Source organism: Agelaius phoeniceus, chromosome 6 (genome assembly GCF_051311805.1).
Source record: "Agelaius phoeniceus isolate bAgePho1 chromosome 6, bAgePho1.hap1, whole genome shotgun sequence".
NCBI lineage: Eukaryota > Metazoa > Chordata > Aves > Passeriformes > Icteridae > Agelaius > Agelaius phoeniceus.
Window position 1 is genome coordinate 10,156,810 of NC_135270.1, and position 18,162 is coordinate 10,174,971.

At 60.4% G+C, this 18,162-nt stretch overlaps 5 protein-coding genes and 1 pseudogene across 6 annotated transcripts; 5 read left to right on the forward strand and 1 right to left on the reverse strand.

Annotated features, from left to right (window-relative positions):
• The first annotated feature begins 98 nt into the window (after positions 1-98).
• Positions 99-2,151, forward strand: CCDC86 (coiled-coil domain containing 86). Its single transcript, XM_054635151.2, has 4 exons — positions 99-339; positions 667-796; positions 1,109-1,183; positions 1,788-2,151. Exons 1-4 carry the CDS (start codon positions 143-145, stop codon positions 1,905-1,907), a joined length of 522 nt encoding a protein of 173 aa, XP_054491126.2. The 5' UTR covers positions 99-142; the 3' UTR covers positions 1,908-2,151.
• On the forward strand, positions 2,019-3,013 carry LOC143694316 (uncharacterized; annotated as a pseudogene).
• LOC129121981 (acyl-coenzyme A amino acid N-acyltransferase 2-like) lies at positions 2,694-5,724 on the forward strand. 2 transcript variants are annotated; one of them, XM_077179670.1, is made up of 4 exons: positions 2,694-2,820; positions 3,463-3,932; positions 4,515-4,717; positions 5,018-5,724. In XM_077179670.1, exons 2-4 carry the CDS (start codon positions 3,470-3,472, stop codon positions 5,603-5,605), a joined length of 1,254 nt encoding a protein of 417 aa, XP_077035785.1. In that variant the 5' UTR covers positions 2,694-2,820; positions 3,463-3,469; the 3' UTR covers positions 5,606-5,724. The 2 variants fall into 2 exon arrangements, with proteins under 2 accessions (XP_077035785.1, XP_054491508.1); XM_054635533.2 differs by lacking the exon at positions 2,694-2,820 and having other exon boundaries at positions 3,315-3,932.
• Positions 5,725-6,903: 1,179 nt separating this feature from the next.
• On the forward strand, positions 6,904-11,008 carry ZP1 (zona pellucida glycoprotein 1). Its single transcript, XM_077179389.1, has 13 exons — positions 6,904-7,063; positions 7,255-7,376; positions 7,448-8,098; positions 8,219-8,365; positions 8,558-8,906; positions 9,005-9,148; positions 9,239-9,423; positions 9,612-9,709; positions 9,881-10,008; positions 10,078-10,267; positions 10,342-10,492; positions 10,725-10,809; positions 10,890-11,008. Exons 1-13 carry the CDS (start codon positions 6,904-6,906, stop codon positions 11,006-11,008), a joined length of 2,529 nt encoding a protein of 842 aa, XP_077035504.1.
• A 301-nt stretch (positions 11,009-11,309) lies between these two features.
• PRPF19 (pre-mRNA processing factor 19) lies at positions 11,310-15,351 on the reverse strand. The gene is made up of 16 exons (XM_054635190.2): positions 15,211-15,351; positions 14,894-15,043; positions 14,574-14,650; positions 14,353-14,494; positions 14,184-14,257; positions 14,012-14,074; positions 13,885-13,926; positions 13,725-13,799; positions 13,526-13,601; positions 13,262-13,371; positions 12,968-13,123; positions 12,821-12,890; positions 12,446-12,531; positions 12,050-12,220; positions 11,849-11,954; positions 11,310-11,757 (listed from the first exon to the last, which is right to left on the reverse strand). Exons 1-16 carry the CDS (start codon positions 15,227-15,229, stop codon positions 11,660-11,662), a joined length of 1,515 nt encoding a protein of 504 aa, XP_054491165.1. The 5' UTR covers positions 15,230-15,351; the 3' UTR covers positions 11,310-11,659.
• Positions 15,217-17,671, forward strand: TMEM109 (transmembrane protein 109). The gene is given in 5 exon segments (XM_054635191.2): positions 15,217-15,342; positions 15,345-15,566; positions 16,377-16,606; positions 16,698-16,800; positions 16,879-17,671. Coding segments are annotated over 5 exon segments (1,050 nt in total). The 5' UTR covers positions 15,217-15,218; the 3' UTR covers positions 17,250-17,671.
• Positions 17,672-18,162: the final 491 nt, after the last annotated feature.

The window sequence follows — 18,162 nt, forward strand, 5'->3', positions numbered from 1 at the left end:
ACAGACATGGCGGGCGCCGCCGTGCGCGGAGGGTGTTGCCCAATACAAAAATGGCGGCCGGGGAGGTGCTCTGGCTTCGCGTTCCTACGGCGATCGCCTCTCTGACGTCATCTCTGCGCGACGCCGCGGGGCCGCGTGGATCATGGAGGGGGAGAACGGGGGTACCCCGGGACCGGCACCAGGAGCGACCCCCGAGGGCCCCAGTGGGGCCCCCTCGGCTCCGGCCGCGGCTCGGCGGCGCCGGCGGAAAAGTGGCAAGAAGCGGCAGGAGGCGGTGGTAGCCATCCCGCGGGGCAAGCCCAAGTCGGGACGCGTGTGGAAGGATCCCGGGAAGAAGAGGTGGGAAGGGAGGCAGGGAATGGCAGGGAATAGGGGCAGTTATTGGGGGGCTCTGGGCTCCAGAAGGACTCTTTGGGGGATCATGAGGGCTGGGGGAGTTTTGAGGGGGACAGGTTTGTTTGGGAGGCTTGTGAGCGGGTTCCGGAGGTATCCATGTGTTTTAGGATGGATCCAGAGGTGACAGGGATGACTTGGAGGGGATGCTGAGGATGCCGTGGGATGCTCCGCGCTTGGCGGAGTTTCATGGAACTCTGGAGAGGAGCTGGAGTGGCCCCGGCTGCATCCCGGGGTGTTTGGGGATCCAACACCTCCCGTGTGCCCGCGCAGGTTCTCCCACATGATCCAGGACAAGGCGCTCCGCAGCTCCTGGGCACGGAAAATGAAGGAGAGGCAGGAGAGGAAGCTGGTCCGGGATCTGGCACGGCAGCTGGAGGAAGCCAAGCAGAGGGAGAAAGAGGTAACAGGGCTTAGGAGCTGGAGAATTCCCGTCTTTCCCAAGTACAGTCCCACGTCTCTGCCCTCTTCCCGGGCCTCAGAGCTGGGGCAGAGCCCAGGAAAAGGGATGGAGAATTCCCTGTCCTGGTGCCAAATCCAGTCACTGACGGTCACATGCCGCAAGTCACTGACTCGGAATAAACTCCCTGGGTCAATTCCAGCCTCATCCGGGGTGGAAAAGCTGCTGGAATGACAGATTTCACACTTGGCTGGGCTTTGGGTTTAATCCCAGGGGAAGGGATGCTCAGGGAATGCTGTGGTGCTCCTCCCACAGGAAAAGAAGCGGCGGCGGGAGGAGAACCTGAAGCGGCGCCTGGAAAACGAGCGGAAAGCCGAAATTGTCCAAGTGGTGAGTCCCCTGTGCCAGCTGGGAACAGCCCTGGAGCACCCCACAATCGCCAGCCCCCTGTGGATCAGCCTCCAGTTTGCTCCAGTTCCTCTCCCTGCCTCTGTCTTTGGAGGAGCCTGGGAGGACTGGGAGATTCCCAGCAAAGCTGGGCATGCTGGAAGTGTGTCCCCTGTGTTCTCCCAAGCTGGGGAACACCAGAATTCAGGGATAATGGGGTGGTGGAGTGAGGAAAATGCTGCGCTGGTGGGGATCCATGTGGGGAAATTGTGGCTTTTCCATTGGGAAGAGACCTGGGAGCCCAGGGTGGGTGTCGCAAAGACTTCACCTGTGGGTGAGGATGGGGTTAGTTTTGGGATAAATCCCTTCCTAGATCCTGAAGGTGCTGGGAGGCTGGGAGCCCTCCATGTCCATCCTGCCTCATTCCCACACTCTGCTCCATTCCTGGAAGTGCTCCTGGACAGGGCTTGGAGCAACCTGCACCACTGGGAAGCGTCCCTGCCCATGGCCAGGCGGGGAACTGGATCATCCCTAAGGTCCCTTCCAACCCAAACCATTCCAGCATCCTGTGATTCCATGGAATCTCCTCTCTTTTCCCGTTTCCCAGATCCGGAACCCCCTGAAGCTGAAGAGGGCCAGGAAGAAGCAGCTGAGGCGGGTGGAGAAGCGGGACACGCTGGCCCTGCTCCAGAAGACGCCCGTGAGGCGCAGCACGGCCACGGAATGAGGCAGGATTTGGGATCCTGCTCCTCCCCGGGGGCTTCTCCTCAGCTCACCAGGCAGGAATCGCTGCCAGGACCCTCAGTGTTGGACAAACAACGGGACAGAGCTGGGGGGGATGCGTTCCACAAGCACCTGCTGTGGGATCCCCACAGTCCCTGTGGAATCAGGAAGTGGCCAGTGCTGGAGGCTGGAACAGAACTTTGCTTTCCCAAATTTGCCTTGTTCTTATAAAAATGAACTGAGACAGATTTGCCTCCAGTGGCTCTGGGGACTGAGGGCTCCAGGTGGGGCATTCCCTAAGGCATTCCTAGGATTGGAGCGTGCTGTGGCCTCATTCTTTGCAGTTCCCCTTTCTCCAAAGGCAGAATTCCCATTGGGAATGAGCCCTGGAACCTGTCAGCAGGGGAGGGGGTACGGTGTCACACACCCTCCTGTTGGGGGCAATGCTGGGAATTCGGTGGGGGTTGGAAGCTGGAAATCCACATGGATTTCTTAACATTCCTGGTTTTTCTTGGTCCATGGACATCCCTTTCTGCATTCCTGGGGAGGGATGTGGCTCTGAACTGGGATGGAGGGGATGGGGGGACAAAGGGGTGCACTGGGAGGAAAATGGGACTGCAGGAATCAGCATGAAGCCCTGGGATGAGAATATGGGGCCCTGGAGCTTCATCCTGGGGTGGCAATTTTGGGGGGGGGGCCCGAATTGGAATGGGATGTCTCCCACCCATGACCAGGATGGGGGGAGTGCCACAGGGAATGTGGGGACTGACAGGAATTTTGGGGTGTGGCTGGTGCCAGGCAGGCACGGGGTCATGGGGCAGGAGGTCTCTGCCCTCACCATTCCCGGGTTAATGATTTCCAAGGAATCCTCGAGCTTCTCCCTCTGCAGAGCCCACGGCCCAGCTGTGCCCAGCAGGGTAAGAGAAGGGGAAGCTCGGGCCCTCGGGGGCTGATTTCCTGCTGGGATGGGTGTGGGAGAACCACCAGAACCACGAGTCTCCTCCCAGGGCTGGACTGGGGCCAACATCCCAGTTCCCAGCCTGCCCTGCTGCAGGGAGCGGGAGCGGGGTGCACGCAGGACCAGGGGGCTCGGAGCCCCTGAATCCCCACCCTGCTCCAGCTCCAGGGTGGGGAGGAGGAGGAGAATAAGGAGGGGGGGACAGTGGGTGCTGGGAATGGCGGGGCTGGGAGACGCATGGAAAAGGGGTGTCCCGGCTGCCGGGTGAGTTTTGGAGCAGGGGTGTGGGTTCAGAGGGTGGGAGGAGGTGAGGAAGGGAGGGGATGGGGACAGGGAAGCAGAGGATGGGGATCATGGAAGGAGGGGACCAGAGAAGGAGGGGACAAGGACCAGGAAAGAAGGGACAGGGACCATGAGGGGATGGGGGACATGGGAAAGAGGGATAGGGATATGGGAAGGAGGGATGCCAGCAGAACTATCTGGACCACAAACCCCATCCTGGGGGTCTCCCATGAGGATCCTTGGGGACAGGCCACTGCCAGCATCCCCCTCCTGGGCGTGGCAATCCCTGTGGGACACTCAGGGTGATTCCCATTCCCAGCTGCACCATGGTGGAGGTGACGGTGACGCCGCAGTCCTCGCTGGCCGACCGGCCGGTGCAGATCCGTGTGCAGGGACTGTCCCCATCCCAACTTGTCACGCTCCGGGCATGGCTGAAGGACGAGCAGGGCGAGTGCTTCCAATCCCGTGCCTTCTTCCGCGCTGATGAAGCGGGAGAGGTGGATCCCGGGCTCCATGCCGCGCTGGGGGGCAGCTACTCCGGGGTCTGGCCCATGGGGCTGCTGTGGTTCCTGCAGCCTGACACGCTGTTCCGGCGGCTGGTGAAGCGGGATGTGGCTGGCAGCCCCTTCCGCGTGCGGCTGGAAGTGTTGGACGGGCTCAGCCTGGGCACGGATCCACGGGAGCAGCCATTGGCATCCTGCGAGGCCGAGCGCTGGTATGTGGGCCCCGGAGTGCAGCGGGTGCCCATCCGTGAGGGAAGGGTCCGTGGCGCCCTGTTCCTGCCTCCTGGTGAGCACTGGGCAGGGGGGAATCCTGGGATATCGAACCAGGGAGCAGGGAATTCCGGGATATCAAACCCAGGGAGCAGGGAATTCCGAGATATCAAACCCAGGGAGCGGGGAATTCCGGGATATCAAACCTAGGGACTGGCAGGGTGTGGCAGGGTGTTTGTTCTTGGGAGCCCTTCAGTGCCCAGCCTTGGGACCCCTGGGATAGCCAGCCAGTATTCCCTTGGGATACTGGACCTTGGGAGCCCTGGATACTGATACTGAGCCTTGGGATCCTGGGGATGTTAAACATGGGGACCCCTGGGAAACAGCACTGGGACTCCTGGGATGCTAAACCATAAGATGCCTGGGTTGTCCAGCCCTGGAAGCCCTGGGTTAGCAAACCTTGGGACCCCTGGGATGCCCAAAGTTGGGATTCCTGGGTTGTCCAGCCTTGGGATCCTTGAGATATCAAACCTTAGGATCTTGGGACCCCCAGGATACTGGACCTTGTGCCCCCTGGGATGCCCAGCCATGGAACCTCCGGGATGCAGGACAGCAGGGGTGGCTCCCCATCCCTGACATTCTCCCTGTCTTCCCACAGGTCCGGGCCCCTTCCCTGGAGTCATCGACCTGTTTGGGGGCGCAGGGGGGCTGATTGAGTTCCGGGCAGGGCTCTTGGCCAGCCGGGGCTTTGCCGTGCTGGCCCTCGCCTTCTTTGCCTACGACGACCTGCCCCGAGTCCTGGCCCAGCTGGACCTGGAATATTTTGAGGAAGCGGCAGAGCTGCTGCTCCGGCATCCCAAGGTGAGTCCGGGAGTGTGGAGAAAGCCACCTGTCAGCCAGGATGTGCTTGGGGACAACTGGACATCCAGGTGGCCAGGGATTGTCCTGGGGACCAGGAATGTCCTGGGGACATCCTCATCCTGGTGAGCAAGATGTCCAGGTGGCCAGGGGTAGTGTCCCAGGGTTGTCCTGAGCACCAGGAATGTCCCAGGGACTGGGGGATATCCCATGAGGACACCCTTGTCCTGGCACCCAGGGATGTCCCAGTAAATGTATTATCCCTGATATTATCCCAGCTGGCTCCATTTCCTCTTCCTTCAGGTCCGAGGCCCCGGCCTGGGCGTGGTGGGCGTCTCCAAAGGCGCAGAGGTGGCCTTGGCCATGGCCACCTTCCTGCCACAGGTGGTGGCCACGGTGTGGATCAACGGCACGAGCTTCCTGTATGGAAACCCTCTGCTCTACAAGGATCTGCGCATCCCTGCCATCCCCTACCACACCGAGCGCGTCCTGTTCACCGAGGTGGGAGCCATGGACAACTCGGCCATCTTTGACGACCCCCGGGACGCCGCCCACCGTGCCTCGGCCATCCCGGTGGAGAGGATCCGGGGAAAGGTGCTGTTTGTGGTGGGAGAGGCCGACCGCAGCTTCAACAGCAAGCTCTTTGCTGAGCTGGCCCTGGCGCGGATGCCGCCGGAGAGCGGCCGGGTCCTGTCCTACCCCGGCGCCGGGCACCTGATCGAGCCCCCCGGATCCCCCCTGTGCGGCAACTCCGCCATCCGCGGCACTCCCAAGCCGGTGGCGTGGGGAGGAGAGCTCCAGGCCCACGCCCGGGCACAGGAACATTCCTGGCAGGAGATCCTGCAGTTCTTGGAGCTCCATCTGGGGTCGGTTGCTGCCATGAAGCTGTGAGGGGTAGGGAGAAGGGGTGGTGGTCACCGGGATTGTCACTCTGGGGAATAAAGTGTCACCACTGGTGGCTGCTGCCTGTGCTCCTGGGGGATGATGTGTGGGACAAAGGTTGGACACAGATTTAGGAGATTTGTTGGAGATATTTGGGAGATGCATCAGATATATGTTGGATACATGTGGGATATACATCAGATATATGTAGGATGTATATTGGACATGTGGGATAGATATATTGGATATATACTAGCTATATATTGGACATATATATAGGATATATATTGGATACATATGGAACATATAGAACAGACAGCCCAGACATATATTGGACATATATAGCACATATCTAAAATAGATATTAGACCTATATATATATATATATATCTTGTATATATGTATGCATATATATATATATGTATATATGTGTGTGTATATATATACACGTATATACATATACACACACACACACACACATATATATAGGACATATATGGGGCACATATAGAACATATATTGGCCATATATCAGCCCAGCTGTGGCTCTGGGGTCACACTGCTCTCTCAGCAGCTGCCCTCACTTCCAGAGGAGGTTTGAGGGAATCACATCCAGGCCCTGGCTCCTCTGGCTGGGATCCCTGTGCTCCTGGGACCTGGCGTGACCCTATTCCCACACCCAGGGCATGGGACAGGGAGTGGCTGTGACTGTCACTCTGGGAAGGGTGGGGAGGGGTGCTGCGGTGTAATCCGCAGTAAAGATAAATCCCAGAAGGGAAACTTGGGGAAAGGTAGGTACAGGGAACACACATGGAGGACTTTGGATTCCCTGTGGCACTGCCAGCAGGGCACAGCAGGGATCTGGGGTAACTTTCTGATTCCCTGTCCCTCAGGTGTCACTGTGACCATGCCACTGTGTCCCCTGGTCCCATGGCTATTCCAGGAGTGGCATGTCCAGATGTCACTGCTGTCCCCGCTAGCTCTGTGCAGGTGGGCACACACCAGCCTCCTCCTTTCCCCCTGGATAACTTGATCCAGCCGGGCATCCCACCTGGCACCAGTTCCATTCCCTGGTCACTGGGACAGCCTCCAAGTGTGGGATAAGCTCAGTTTGTCCCTGGTCACTGTGACATAGCCACAGGAGCTGAGCACAGGGCTGGGGCACTGAGGTCACCAGTGGCAGGGGAGCGAGGAGCCCTGGGCAGAGCTCATCCCACGGGATCAGCTGATCCTGATCCTCCCCCGCATCCCAGCCATCCGGATATAAATCCACACCACAGAGCCCCGTGCTCCGTCCGTGTAACCGCCATGGGACGGAGCTGCTCCTTCCTCCTGCTCCTCTTCCTCCTGTCCCCATGGCCCAGAGTCACGGTGGCACTCCTGCAGTACCGCCACGACTGCGGAGAGTTGGGAATGCAGCTCCTGGTCTTCCCGCCTCATGGCCGCACCGTCCGCTTCAAGGTTCTGGGTGAGTGGGGGACTCCCTGGATCCCCTTGGGGTGCTGCATTTCTCTGGGATTCCCCTCAGTCCCAGCGTGTTCTGTGGTGATGGTGTCCCAGTGGGATGAGCCCCATGGCTTGGATGAGCTGTTGCTGCTGCCTGGGGGGTTTCCATGCACACGGATGTGTCACATCCCCGTGTCCATGGTGTCCCTCCAGACGAGTTTGGCTCCCGCTTTGACGTGGCCAACTGCTCCATCTGCCTCCACTGGCTGAATTCCAGGGAGGATGGCTCTGTCATCTTCTCCTCTGGCTACAAGGGCTGCCACGTCCTGTTCAAGGTGACGCTCCCGTCCCCTCCATGGCCCCCTCCAGCAGGATGGGGGTGACTGTCCCTCGTGTCCCCCCTCAGGAGAACCGCTACGTCCTGCGGGTGCAGCTGGAGGAGCTGCTGTCCAGCGGGATCCCCGTCACCTCCTACGAGGTCAACATGACCTGCCCCAAGCCAGGTGGCTCTGAGATGCTCCCAGATGGAACCCAGAAGACCCGGGACAGCGGAATGGTGTTCTCCCACACCGGCCTGCACCAGGTCTCGGAATCCTCCCTCACCCTCACGGGATCCCACTTCTCATCCCAAGATCATGTGGAGCAGGTTCACACCGTGGGACAGTACCAGCCCAGCTCAGTGCTTCCCGGGATCCCGCACCATTCCAGTCCAGCCCACTCGGGGCTTCTGTCCCAGCCTGGTGGGGTTCATCCTGTCAACCAAATCCAGGGAAGCTTCTTCCACCCAGCAGTGCAGCCCCCCCAGCCTGGGGGGCAGAGCCAGCCAGGGTTCCTTCGCCCAGTGCTCGTATCCCAAAACCATCCCAGTTTGGGGCATCACGGGGGGCAGACACAGCCGGGGCACCTGCGTCCAGGGTCTGTATCCCAAAATCAGCCTGGGATGATGCATTCCGTGGGTCAAAACCAACCAGGGATTCGCCCAGGGTCTGTATCCCAAAATCAGCCTGGGATGATGCATTCCGTGGGTCAAAACCAACCAGGGATTCGCCCAGGGTCTGTATCCCAAAATCAGCCTGGGATGATGCATTCCGTGGGTCAAAACCAACCAGAGATTCGTCCAGGGTCTGCATCCCACAACCAACCAGGGATTCGTCCAGGGTCTGCATCCCACAACCAGCCTGGGATGATGCATGCTGGGGGTCAAAACCAACCAGGGATTCGCCCAGGGTCTGTATCCCAAAATCAGCCTGGGATGATGCATTCCGTGGGTCAAAACCAACCAGGGATTCGCCCAGGGTCTGTATCCCAAAATCAGCCTGGGATGATGCATTCCGTGGGTCAAAACCAACCAGGGATTCGCCCAGGGTCTGTATACCAAAACCAACCAGGGATTCGTCCAGGGTCTGCATCCCACAACCAACCCGGGATTCGTCCAGGGTCTTCATCCCACAACCAGCCTGGGATGATGCATTCCGTGGGTCAAAACCAACCAGGGATTCGCCCAGGGTCTGTATACCAAAACCAACCAGGGATTCGCCCAGGGTTTGTATCCCCCAACCAGCCTGGCTTGACCTCCACTGGTGCCCAGACTCCAGCAGGATTCCTGCACTCGGGAGCTCAGCTCTTAAACCAGCCAGGAATATCTCATCCCGGTCAACCCTCCAACTCCCAAACCGGGCTCCCAGGCCACACTGGGCTGCTCCATCCCAGCCCGGCTTTGGTGCAGCCAGGACTCTCATCCTGGCCAGGTTTCATTAGCCCTGGACTCCAGGCTGAGCCCCAGCCTGGATTGCTGCATCCTGGGATTCACACCCAGCCCAGCCTGCTGCAGCCCACAGCGCTCTTCTACCCCTCGCCAGGGGCAGGTAAGGCAGGAAGATGGGATGATGGGACAAAGGGAAACGGCCTCGAGGTGCTTTTTCAACCCACATTCCTGCTGTGTCCCCTCTCTGCTTCCCTCCAGGAACGCAGCTGACCCGGGAGCAGTGCCAGGTGCCGGTGGGCCGGATGCCGTGCGTGGCTCCACAGGGACGGGATGCATGCCTGCAGGCGGGATGCTGCTACGACGATATGGACCGAACCACGCCCTGCTATTACGGGAATACCGGTAGGACAGCCGGCTGGCACGTCCCAAAAATCCCTCCCCAGCGCCGGGAGAGGGTGCTCAGAGTGATGGAGCCTCTCCGTGGTGTCGCAGCCACCGTGCAGTGCCTGCTGGAAGGACACTTTGTCCTGGTGGTGCCGCGGGGAATGGTGGCCCTGCCGTACAACCTGGACAGCGTGCGGCTGGCCAGCGGCCAGGCGGGATGCGAGCCCCGCCACGTGTCCGAGGCCTTCGTCATGTTCCGCTTCCCGGTCACCCACTGCGGCACCACCGTCCAGGTAGGGCAGGAAAACCCCGGAGAACCCCCAGGTGGGCATGGTGGGGTCACTCCAGGATAGAAGTGCCCCCAGGATGCCCCCAGTGCCTCCAGAACTTCAATGAAATCTCGTCCACATGTTGCGTCCTGCCTCGAATCCTGATCCGTGCATCCCCCGGGATGTTTCCCATTCCGGTGTTCCCTGCACAGGTGATCGAGGACATGCTGATCTATGAGAACCAGCTGATCTCCACCATTGATGTCCAGGGATCCCCCCGTGGCTCTGTCACTCGGGACAGTGTCTACATGTAAGGGAAGAGGGTGGAAAAATCAAGGCAGAGAGCTTGGATTCCCCCTTGGATCAAACCAACCCTCACTCCTTCCATATCCCCGGTGGTGTCCCCACAACTTGGGTTGTTGAAGGAGGGGCTGATGGAGGATTTGGGAGTCTCCCACCTTTCTCTCCCTCTTTTCCCCAGTCTCCGAGCTCGGTGCATCTACAACTCCAGCGACCTCCTTCCCTTGGGAGTGGAGGTGGCCGTGCCCCCCACAGCCACCCCCCTGGCCATGCCGGGCCCGCTGGGGCTCCAGCTGCGGATTGCCACCGGTGAGTGCTCCCTATCCCTCTCCCCATCCCGCTCCCCATCCCACTCAACCCGTCCCAACATTCCCACAGACGAATCCTACAGCTCCTACCATGCTGTGGGTGACTTCCCCCTGGTGAGGGTGCTCCGGGACCCCATTTACGTGGAAGTCCGGCTGCTCCAGAAGACAGATCCCAATTTGGTGCTGGTGCTGCACCACTGCTGGGCCTCCCCTGGCTCCCACGCCACATCCCAGCCCCAGTGGCCCATCCTGGTGGAAGGGTAAGTGGAAAAGGACGGGAAGATGGAAGTGAGGGGGTCACTGTGCTGACACAGTGTCCTTGTTTCCCGCCCAGGTGTCCCTTCCAAGGGGACAACTACAGGACACGGCTGATTCCGATGGGTCCGGCCTCTCCGGAGCTGCCCTTCCCAAGCCACTACCAGCGCTTTGTCATCTCCACCTTTGCCTTTGTGGAGCCCCCCAGAATGGCTGTGCTGGAGGGGGAGGTGAGTGGGATGCCCCTGAATCCATGTGTTGGGAATCTCTCATCCCAACACCCCCAAACCCACCCCAGCACTGAGCTCATTTTCAGCTGCCCACAATCCTTTCCTGTTGGGAAGCTCACGCTACTTTTGGGAGGTTCCTCAAGGCTTGGGGATGCTTTCCTGGGAATCTCTTCAGGCTCGGGGACCCTTTTTGGGGATCCCCAGGTGAGGCTGGCATTCCTGTGGCTCCCAGGTGTACATCTCCTGCAGCGCCTCTGTGTGCCACCTGGCCCAGCCGGAGCCCTGCCGGCCCTCCTGCCAGCTGGGAGTGCCCTCACGTGAGTCTGGGAGCCTCCAGGGATTTGGGAAGACCTCTACATGTCCCATTCTTCCCAAGCCAACCTGCTGCTTCCCACAGGAGCACGGAGGTCTCCGGGGAACAGGAGCACAGGTGACAGCACAGGGACAGTCACATCCCAGGGATGCCTTGTCTTTCCTGAGGTTCCCAAGAGAGGGGGAACTCAGCAGAGAGGCTGAGGAGTAAGTGCCTTCTGCTCCCTAAAAACCCCTTCCTCCCAAACACCCCTTCATCCCTCTAAATTATCTCTTCCCTCTCTTCCTCCTTCCAGCTCCAGCCTCTACCTGGGTGCTGTTGGATGTCTCTGGGAAAGCTGGAAAAATAAAACTAGTTCAAAACACGTTTCTAAGGGTGGTTTGTCCTTTGGAGGGGAGGAAAGAGGGTCCCTCATCCCCATTCCCAAGCTGGCAGCAGCCACAGATCCCCCAAATCCCACCCTGCTACACCCCAGCCCTTGACAGGAGCCTTTTCCAGCTGAGATGACAGGGAATAATTCTTTATTTCCATACTGAAACTAAGTAGCTGCTTACAAAACTGCACAGTACTCCCTCCCCTCCCTCCCTCCTTCCACACATCCCGGCCTCTAACTTCCACCAGCACCGGGATTGGGGCTTTTTGTCAAATCAGTTACAAGCACAAAACAATCTAAAGGCGGAAAACACACAGAATTGGGGAAAAAAACTAAACAATAAATCCATGGAGCACGGGGAAGGCAATGTCTGACTTCCCTTACACCAACAGCTACAACAGGGGAGCTTGATAATCCCACCTGGATATTCCCACCCACCTCCCACCCCGAATCCCAAAAAATCCCAGCCCCACTTCCAGGGCTACAGGCTGTAGAACTTGAGGCTCCGATCCATGCCTGTGGAAGCGATGAACTTGGCATGGTGGCCAAAGGCCACTCCTGTGGTCAGACCACTGTGCTCTGGGGACAGAAAACAATCCACGGTCACAATTGCGAGTGGATTTGTCCCATTCCCGCCCCAGCCACTTCCATGATTCCCAGAACCCCTCACCTGTGAAGTGGAGGATCTCTGTCCACTGCTTGCAGATGTAGATCTGGACATCAGTCCCGCCCAGTGCCAGGTAGGTCCCGCTCTGGTCGAAAATCAGGGATTTCACCTGCAGAGAAGAATCACAACAAGGCATTGAAAAAGCTCCCAAAAAGGCTTTTTTGGGATGCCACAACCCCTGGAGCTGACAGGGATATCACACACCTCGAAGTTGTTATCCAGCTGCAACGTCTTGAAGTTCTTGAGCTTCCTCAAATCCCAGAGCTTGACGGAGGAGTCATCGGCTGCCGTGGCCAGGTAGTATCCGTTCTCGGAGAAGGCGATGCTGGTGATGGGGCCCGAATGTCCCGGGAAGTTGGCCACGTTGGTGCGTTCCTGGGGACAAGGTGGGCACAGGGAATCACAGAGCTGGGATGTGGCATCGTTCCCAACCGGCCTGCGCGGTAACAGTGTCACCAGTGGCTGCTCTGCAGCTGGAACCTTGGGACTTTGGGAGAAACCTCCAAAAACATTCCTCAAAGTCCTGCTCCTTGGATTGATCCCCCAACCAAGCTCGGACACCCCAAACCCTTGTTCCCACACATTCCCATCAGCCCTCACCTTCAGATCCCAGATCTTGATTTGGGAATCCATCGTTCCCGTCCCAAAAATGAGCCCGTCCGGGTGGAACTGGGCACAGGTGAGAGCTGTGGAGACAGTAGGGAATCAGACACTTGGGAAGACTCCCAAGAGGGTTAGGAAGAGTTGGAAGGTTGGGAAGGCTCAAGAGGGTTGGAGAGACTCACGGGGTTGGGAAGATAGAGGGAGTTGGGAATATTTTGAGAGTTGGGAACACCCAAGAAGGTTGATGAGATTGGAAGGGTTGGGAAGACTCAGGAAGGTTGGGAAGGCTACCAAGAGCCCTCCAAAGGAGCTCCCATGAACTCCAAGAGCCAAGGGATGCCCAGAATGGGGATAATCGACTCCAAGGCTTACCACATCCAGAGCTCTCATCCGTCACCTTGGTGAGGACGCGTCCGGTCTGGATATCCGAGAAAGCCCAGTACTGGGAGAGAGAAAGAGCGTTGGATAGGGGAAGGGTGGGAAGCAAAGGTGGGAGCTGCGGGATGGGGAGGGATTCACCTGATCATCCGAGGAGCTGAGCAGGTAATCACCCGTGGCGTGGAGGCTGAGCCCGGTCACGGAGCCCTCGTGGGCACGGACCACCTGGACACAGGAGGCATTGGGAACGGACCAGATCCGGATCGTGGCGTCGGGAGAAGCCGAGAACACCAAGTCCTGCACAAGGACAACACCAGAAGGTTCACGCGGGAAGAATTCACCTCTCTGAGAACTCCCAGCAGGAGATTCCAGCAGAGAAGGGTGCTGATATCCAGACTTGAGGCATCCTGGAAGTGAGGAAAGAGCCGGACGCACCTGGGATGGGTGGAAGACGACGCTGGTGACTTTCTTGGTGTGGCCCTTGAGCGTGGCCAGGATCTGCTCCGAGCTCTTGTCGAACACAATGACGTTTTTGTCGGCTCCACCTGGAAAACCGAGCGGGAAGCGCTGGAATGGGAGTGTGGGGCCAACCAAACCCAAATCCACCTGCTTTCTGTCCCTTGTCCTCCTTCAAATTCCCAAAAACACAGAGCAAGAGATCTATTCCCAGTTGGGAAACCCCCAGGAAAGCTCCCTTACCAGTGAGGATCTTGTTGGTGTCGGAAGGACACAGATCTAAGGCAAGAATTCCTGGGATGCTGGCACTGTGCAGACCCTGTGTGAGGGAGGAGAACCCCAAATTACTGCCACAAGCAGCAAAACCCTCCCAAAAGCAATCAAGAAGCAATTCCCAGCTCCATGTGGGAGTTTCCCAGTCTTTTCCCCTGCCAGCACTCACCACGTGCGAGGCCACCTGCCGGTACTTGCTGAGCTCCTCTGGCTTCACCAGCTCCTCTGGGACTGTCTTGCCCCTCTGGAAAAATCAGGGATAAACATCAGCCTTGGCTGGAGCACGGCACATCCCAGCTCCCTCTAAATCCTTGGATAAGGCCACTCACCTTCTTACGCTCCGTGGTCAGCACCGTGGCCTTGTCTTGGAGCTAGAAAACAAGAGGAGCGTGGGCACAGAGCAGGAATTCTGCGATAGAGAGACGGAGAGGGGAACACATGGAACGCTGCCCCTACCTTCTGGATGATCTCTGGGGTCATTCCTGCCAGCTCTCCCAGATCCATGGCCTCGCCAGCGCCCTGTGTGGCACAGAGAGAAGGGACATGTAGAGAAGGAATTCAGGAGCAATAAGTGGGAAAAGGGTTGGGAATGAGCGGGAAAAGGGCCGGGATGGGGAGCAGGACTCACGGCCACGTTGGGCTGCGCTGACGGCACCGCCTGGGGCACGATGAGCCCGGCCTGAGGCTTCAGCGTGGCCAGAGCTGCAAAAACACAACAGGTTTAAAGGAACACCGGGATAAAGCACTTCCCAGCACCCCTTCCCAGGAATGCCAGATGTGCCCCGTGTGCATGTCACCTTCTCTGGCGGCAGTGACCTCCTTGGTGAGGCGGGCGATGACCCTGCAGGCGGCGTCGTGCTGGTACAGGGCGTGGGACAGCTCCTGGCGCGTGGTCTGCAGCTGCTGCCGCAGAGTGAAGCTGTGCAGCATCACGGCATCCTGCCGGGAAGCGCCACCGTCAGCTGGGGAACAGCACCGGGATCCCGGCCCCCCGGCGGCCCCCCCGGCACTCACTCACCCACTCGTCCTGCAGGGCTTTCAGGATGGCCGGGATGCTGGTGGCCGAGGGGGGCTTGGGCCGGATCGGGTGGGCGACTGGAAGAAAGATGGACGCATCATCCGTGTCCCTGATATCCCTATGGATATGGCACTCCCATCCCTTGTCTTTGCCATTTCACCATCTCTCCTTTGCCCCTCTCCTTCCCGGCCTCCACAGCTGAGTTTGGCACCTCAAACCCCAGAACACCTCGGGCACTGCCATTCCCGCCCCCGAGAGAGCCACATTTCCCGGAGAGGCGCTTTTCCCGGGAGAGCCTTTCCCACGCCCGTTCCCGGCACCTTTGATGTCGATGAGCTGCTCCTCGGACAGCGGCTGGTTGTTGACAGGGTCGGTGCCGTTCTCCGCGATGTATTTCTCGATCAGCCGCCGCTCGTACACGTGGTTGGACACCGGCGACACACACGGGTGCTCCGGGACCTCGTTGGAAACTGCGGGGGAAAGGGAAGGATGGGACGGGACGGGAACAGGCTTTGGGAACTCCCTGCCCGGTGATCCCCCGGTGAGACCCCGGCTGTCCCCGCCCCGCAGCCCGGGATGCCCCGTTCGGTAGCGCTCCCCCCGCGCACTCCCGCGGCCGCTCTCTCTCCGCACTCACTGGAGCAGATGAGCGCCATGGCGGAGGCCGGGGGGTCGCGGCGCTCCGGTTACGGCCCCGCTGCCCTTCCGAAGCTGTTTCCGGTTCTCCTTTCCGGTCCGGGGTCCCGGTTCCGGTTCCGGTTGGCGCGCGCGGCCCCCGCGCCGCTCCCGAGCGCTCACGCGTGCGCCGCCGCCGCCGGAACCGGAAACGCTCCCGGCATCCCCCGCGCTCCCCCCGCCGGCGGGAACGGCGCTTCCCGGCGTGCACCGCGCACCGCCTCCCGCCTCCTGCTGTTGCCATGGGGACCGCGCTCCCGGCGTGCCCCGCGGCCGTGCCGGGGACTACAGCTCCCGGCGTGCCCCGCGGCGGAGCCGAGGGAAGCCCCGGTGAGGGGGGGTCGGGGGGGACCCCGGGGTGGGGGGTGGAATTCGGGGAAAATTGGGGCAAATTCGGGGAAAGCCGGGGGGGGAATGGAGGGAAAGTGGGTGGGGAGCGCTCCAGGGGGGGATAGGCGGGATGAGGGAGCCGCGGGGGAGGGTCCTGGGGGGGATCCCGGGGGAACCCGGGGGATCCTGCGGGGAGGGGGGGGGACAGAGGGAGGTGGGTACAGAGGGGCCTGGGGGGGATCCTGGGAGGATCCGAGGGATCCCGGACACCCCGGAGATGTGGGTGGGGTGCGCACAGAGGGATTTGGGGATCCAGTGGGCATTGGGGAGATCCAGGGAAGTCTGGGGGGATTTTGGGGATCGTGGAGGGTGGAGGGCCCTGAGCGGAGGGGCGGGCACAGGGGCGATCGGGGGTTCCAGGGGAATAGGGGGAACTGGGCGGGGCTGGGCACAGTGGGACTGGGGAGATCCTGGGGGGATTGGGGAGAAATGGGGAGCAGGGGGGGTCTCGGGGGTGGCAGTGGTGGCAGTGTCCCGTCCCGGAGCACCCCGCTCCCTCCTTTGGGAAGGGGTGCCCCCCCTTCCCAGCCAGGCCCGGTGCCCTTGGCTGTGTCCCGCTGACTCTGGTCGATCCCAAAAATAGCTAGGACACCCAGGCCTGTCCTGAGGGGGGGCATGGAACTGGGCTGTGGGGCCTCCAGCCTCCCCTCCTGTTTGGGGCACCCCAAAACCAGCAGATGGACCCCAAAACCAGCAGGGTTTCCTTCTCCCAGCACCCCCACATGTCTCTTTGCCCACAGATCCCGGGTTCCAGGATGGGGAGTACCGTGGGGCACCGGGCCCTGCTGGCCCTGCTGCTGTGGATCCCATTCCTCATGGGATCGGCGGGGGACGGAGCCAAGGATGGCCAGGAGGGCTTCCGGGGACACGCCACCACCTCCGATGACCTGCTGCTCCGGCTGGGAAGATCCACTTGGGACACCCTGGAAAACTGGGTGGGACACCAGCCCCTGCGGATGGTGGCGGAGGTGGGATGCCCATTCCCAAACTTTCCCTGGAGTTCCTTGTGCAGGGGCACGGGACATTTTCCCACTCCCTTTTCCCCATCTTTCCCCACAGAGCCTCTCCACCACCCTCTGGATTGTTTCCTCTGGGATCTCAGCAGCCCTGACCACGCTCTGTGGGATCCTGGGGGATCTCCTGGCCGCCTCCAGCATCAACGGTGAGTGGGGCTCATCCCGTGGGACGGCTCCTGCCTCCATTCCTGGTGCCACTGCTGACTCCCAGATCCCATTCCCAGGCCACCGGCTGGTCCGAGCAGCAGCGCTGGCTCCCGGGGAAGTGCAGAGGGTGCTCCTGTGGGCAGTGGCCGCCCTGGTGGGATCTTGGGTGCTAGCCCGGCTCCGAAGGCTGCTGCTCCCACTGTTCCGTGGTGTGAAGCTTTTCTTCTTCCTGGGAGCCTTCCTGCACGTGGCGGCTTCCCAGGAGAGCCCCACGGTGCAGGCGGGAATGCTGCTGGGCCTGTGGCTGCTCTACACCTTCCTGGGCAGCCTGGTGGCGTCCCCGGATCCCAGCGCCCGGCTGGATGCGGCCGTGAAGAGCCTGGAGTGGAAGGTGGAGGAGCTGCGGCGGCGCCAGAAGTTTGGGGGGCCCCGGAACCGGGAGGATTGAGCCCCCCTGAAGCTTCCCCAGAGCTTGGCTCCACCATCCCAAGCATCCCAAGCATGTGTCCCTGCGCTCTGCTGAGCCCCCTGCACCCCCAGCTCTGCTTCCCGGTTCTCCCAGGGGTCCTGGGGGCCCCCCATCCCTCTGGGAGCACCCCAAAATTGGGGGCTGTGCCTTGCCACACGTGCCACAAGTGCCTTCACCCCAAAAGCCCCCACATGCCCCAAGAGTGGGAGAAGAGCTCCCACATTCCCTGCTCACCAGGGATGCTGGCCCAGCCCAGCCAGCTTGGGGTGCAGAGGGGATCCCATTCCCCGTGCCGGGGGCTCTGCTTGTTTTGGGGTCCCCTCACTGTCAGGTTTTGGGTTTTAAGCTGCTTTTTAAACGGTTTTGATAATGTGGTTTGGAATAAAGATGGATTTATCCGGCCTGGCCCTGCTGCTTTCCCAGGGGATGGTGGTCAGGCTCAAGCCAACCCCCAAGTCCATTCAGGGTGGGAAGGGACGAGGAGGAAGAGGAGGAGGAGGAAGGTGGTTTATCCATGCCAGGACCCCACTGCCCTCCAGCTGTTCCTGCTGTGCTTCCCGCTCGCTCCGTGCCCCTAACCATGGATGTCCTTGTCCTTCCCATGTCCCCAGTATCCATGGTGGAACAGGGAAAGATGGATGGCAGCTGGGGGAAGAATTCCCACCCTCCTGCTCTGCTCCGGGGTGGCCTGGGGTGTCCGGTGCTGGGTGGGGCTGGGAATGAGATGAAGAGCAAGGATTGGGATGGGGATGAGGAAGAGGATGAAGAGTAGAGACGGGGATGGGGAACGGGATGAGGGTCGGAATGGGGAGCAGGGATGGTAATGGGGAATGGGGTGAGGATGAGAATGGGGAGCAGGGCTGGGAATGGGGAGCAGGAGGGGGAGCAGGGC

Excerpts from the sequence above, each read along its gene's own strand:
- PRPF19 (XM_054635190.2), bottom strand. Across the intron at positions 13,800-13,884 it reads TGACCACGGAGCGTAAGAAG|AGGGGCAAGACAGTCCCAGA; the intron begins GTGAGTGGCCTT and ends TGATTTTTCCAG. Across the intron at positions 12,891-12,967 it reads TCAGCTCCTCGGATGATCAG|TACTGGGCTTTCTCGGATAT; the intron begins GTGAATCCCTCC and ends TCTCTCTCCCAG.
- ZP1 (XM_077179389.1), top strand. The coding sequence starts at position 6,904 with ATGGGACGGAGCTGCTCCTTCCTCCTGCTCCTCTTCCTCCTGTCCCCA. Across the intron at positions 10,268-10,341 it reads TGGCCCATCCTGGTGGAAGG|GTGTCCCTTCCAAGGGGACA; the intron begins GTAAGTGGAAAA and ends TTTCCCGCCCAG. Across the intron at positions 10,810-10,889 it reads CCAGCTGGGAGTGCCCTCAC|GAGCACGGAGGTCTCCGGGG; the intron begins GTGAGTCTGGGA and ends TGCTTCCCACAG.
- CCDC86 (XM_054635151.2), top strand. The coding sequence starts at position 143 with ATGGAGGGGGAGAACGGGGGTACCCCGGGACCGGCACCAGGAGCGACC. Across the intron at positions 797-1,108 it reads CCAAGCAGAGGGAGAAAGAG|GAAAAGAAGCGGCGGCGGGA; the intron begins GTAACAGGGCTT and ends CTCCTCCCACAG. Across the intron at positions 1,184-1,787 it reads AAGCCGAAATTGTCCAAGTG|ATCCGGAACCCCCTGAAGCT; the intron begins GTGAGTCCCCTG and ends CCCGTTTCCCAG.
- LOC129121981 (XM_077179670.1), top strand. The coding sequence starts at position 3,470 with ATGGTGGAGGTGACGGTGACGCCGCAGTCCTCGCTGGCCGACCGGCCG. Across the intron at positions 3,933-4,514 it reads CGCCCTGTTCCTGCCTCCTG|GTCCGGGCCCCTTCCCTGGA; the intron begins GTGAGCACTGGG and ends GTCTTCCCACAG. Across the intron at positions 4,718-5,017 it reads TGCTGCTCCGGCATCCCAAG|GTCCGAGGCCCCGGCCTGGG; the intron begins GTGAGTCCGGGA and ends CTCTTCCTTCAG.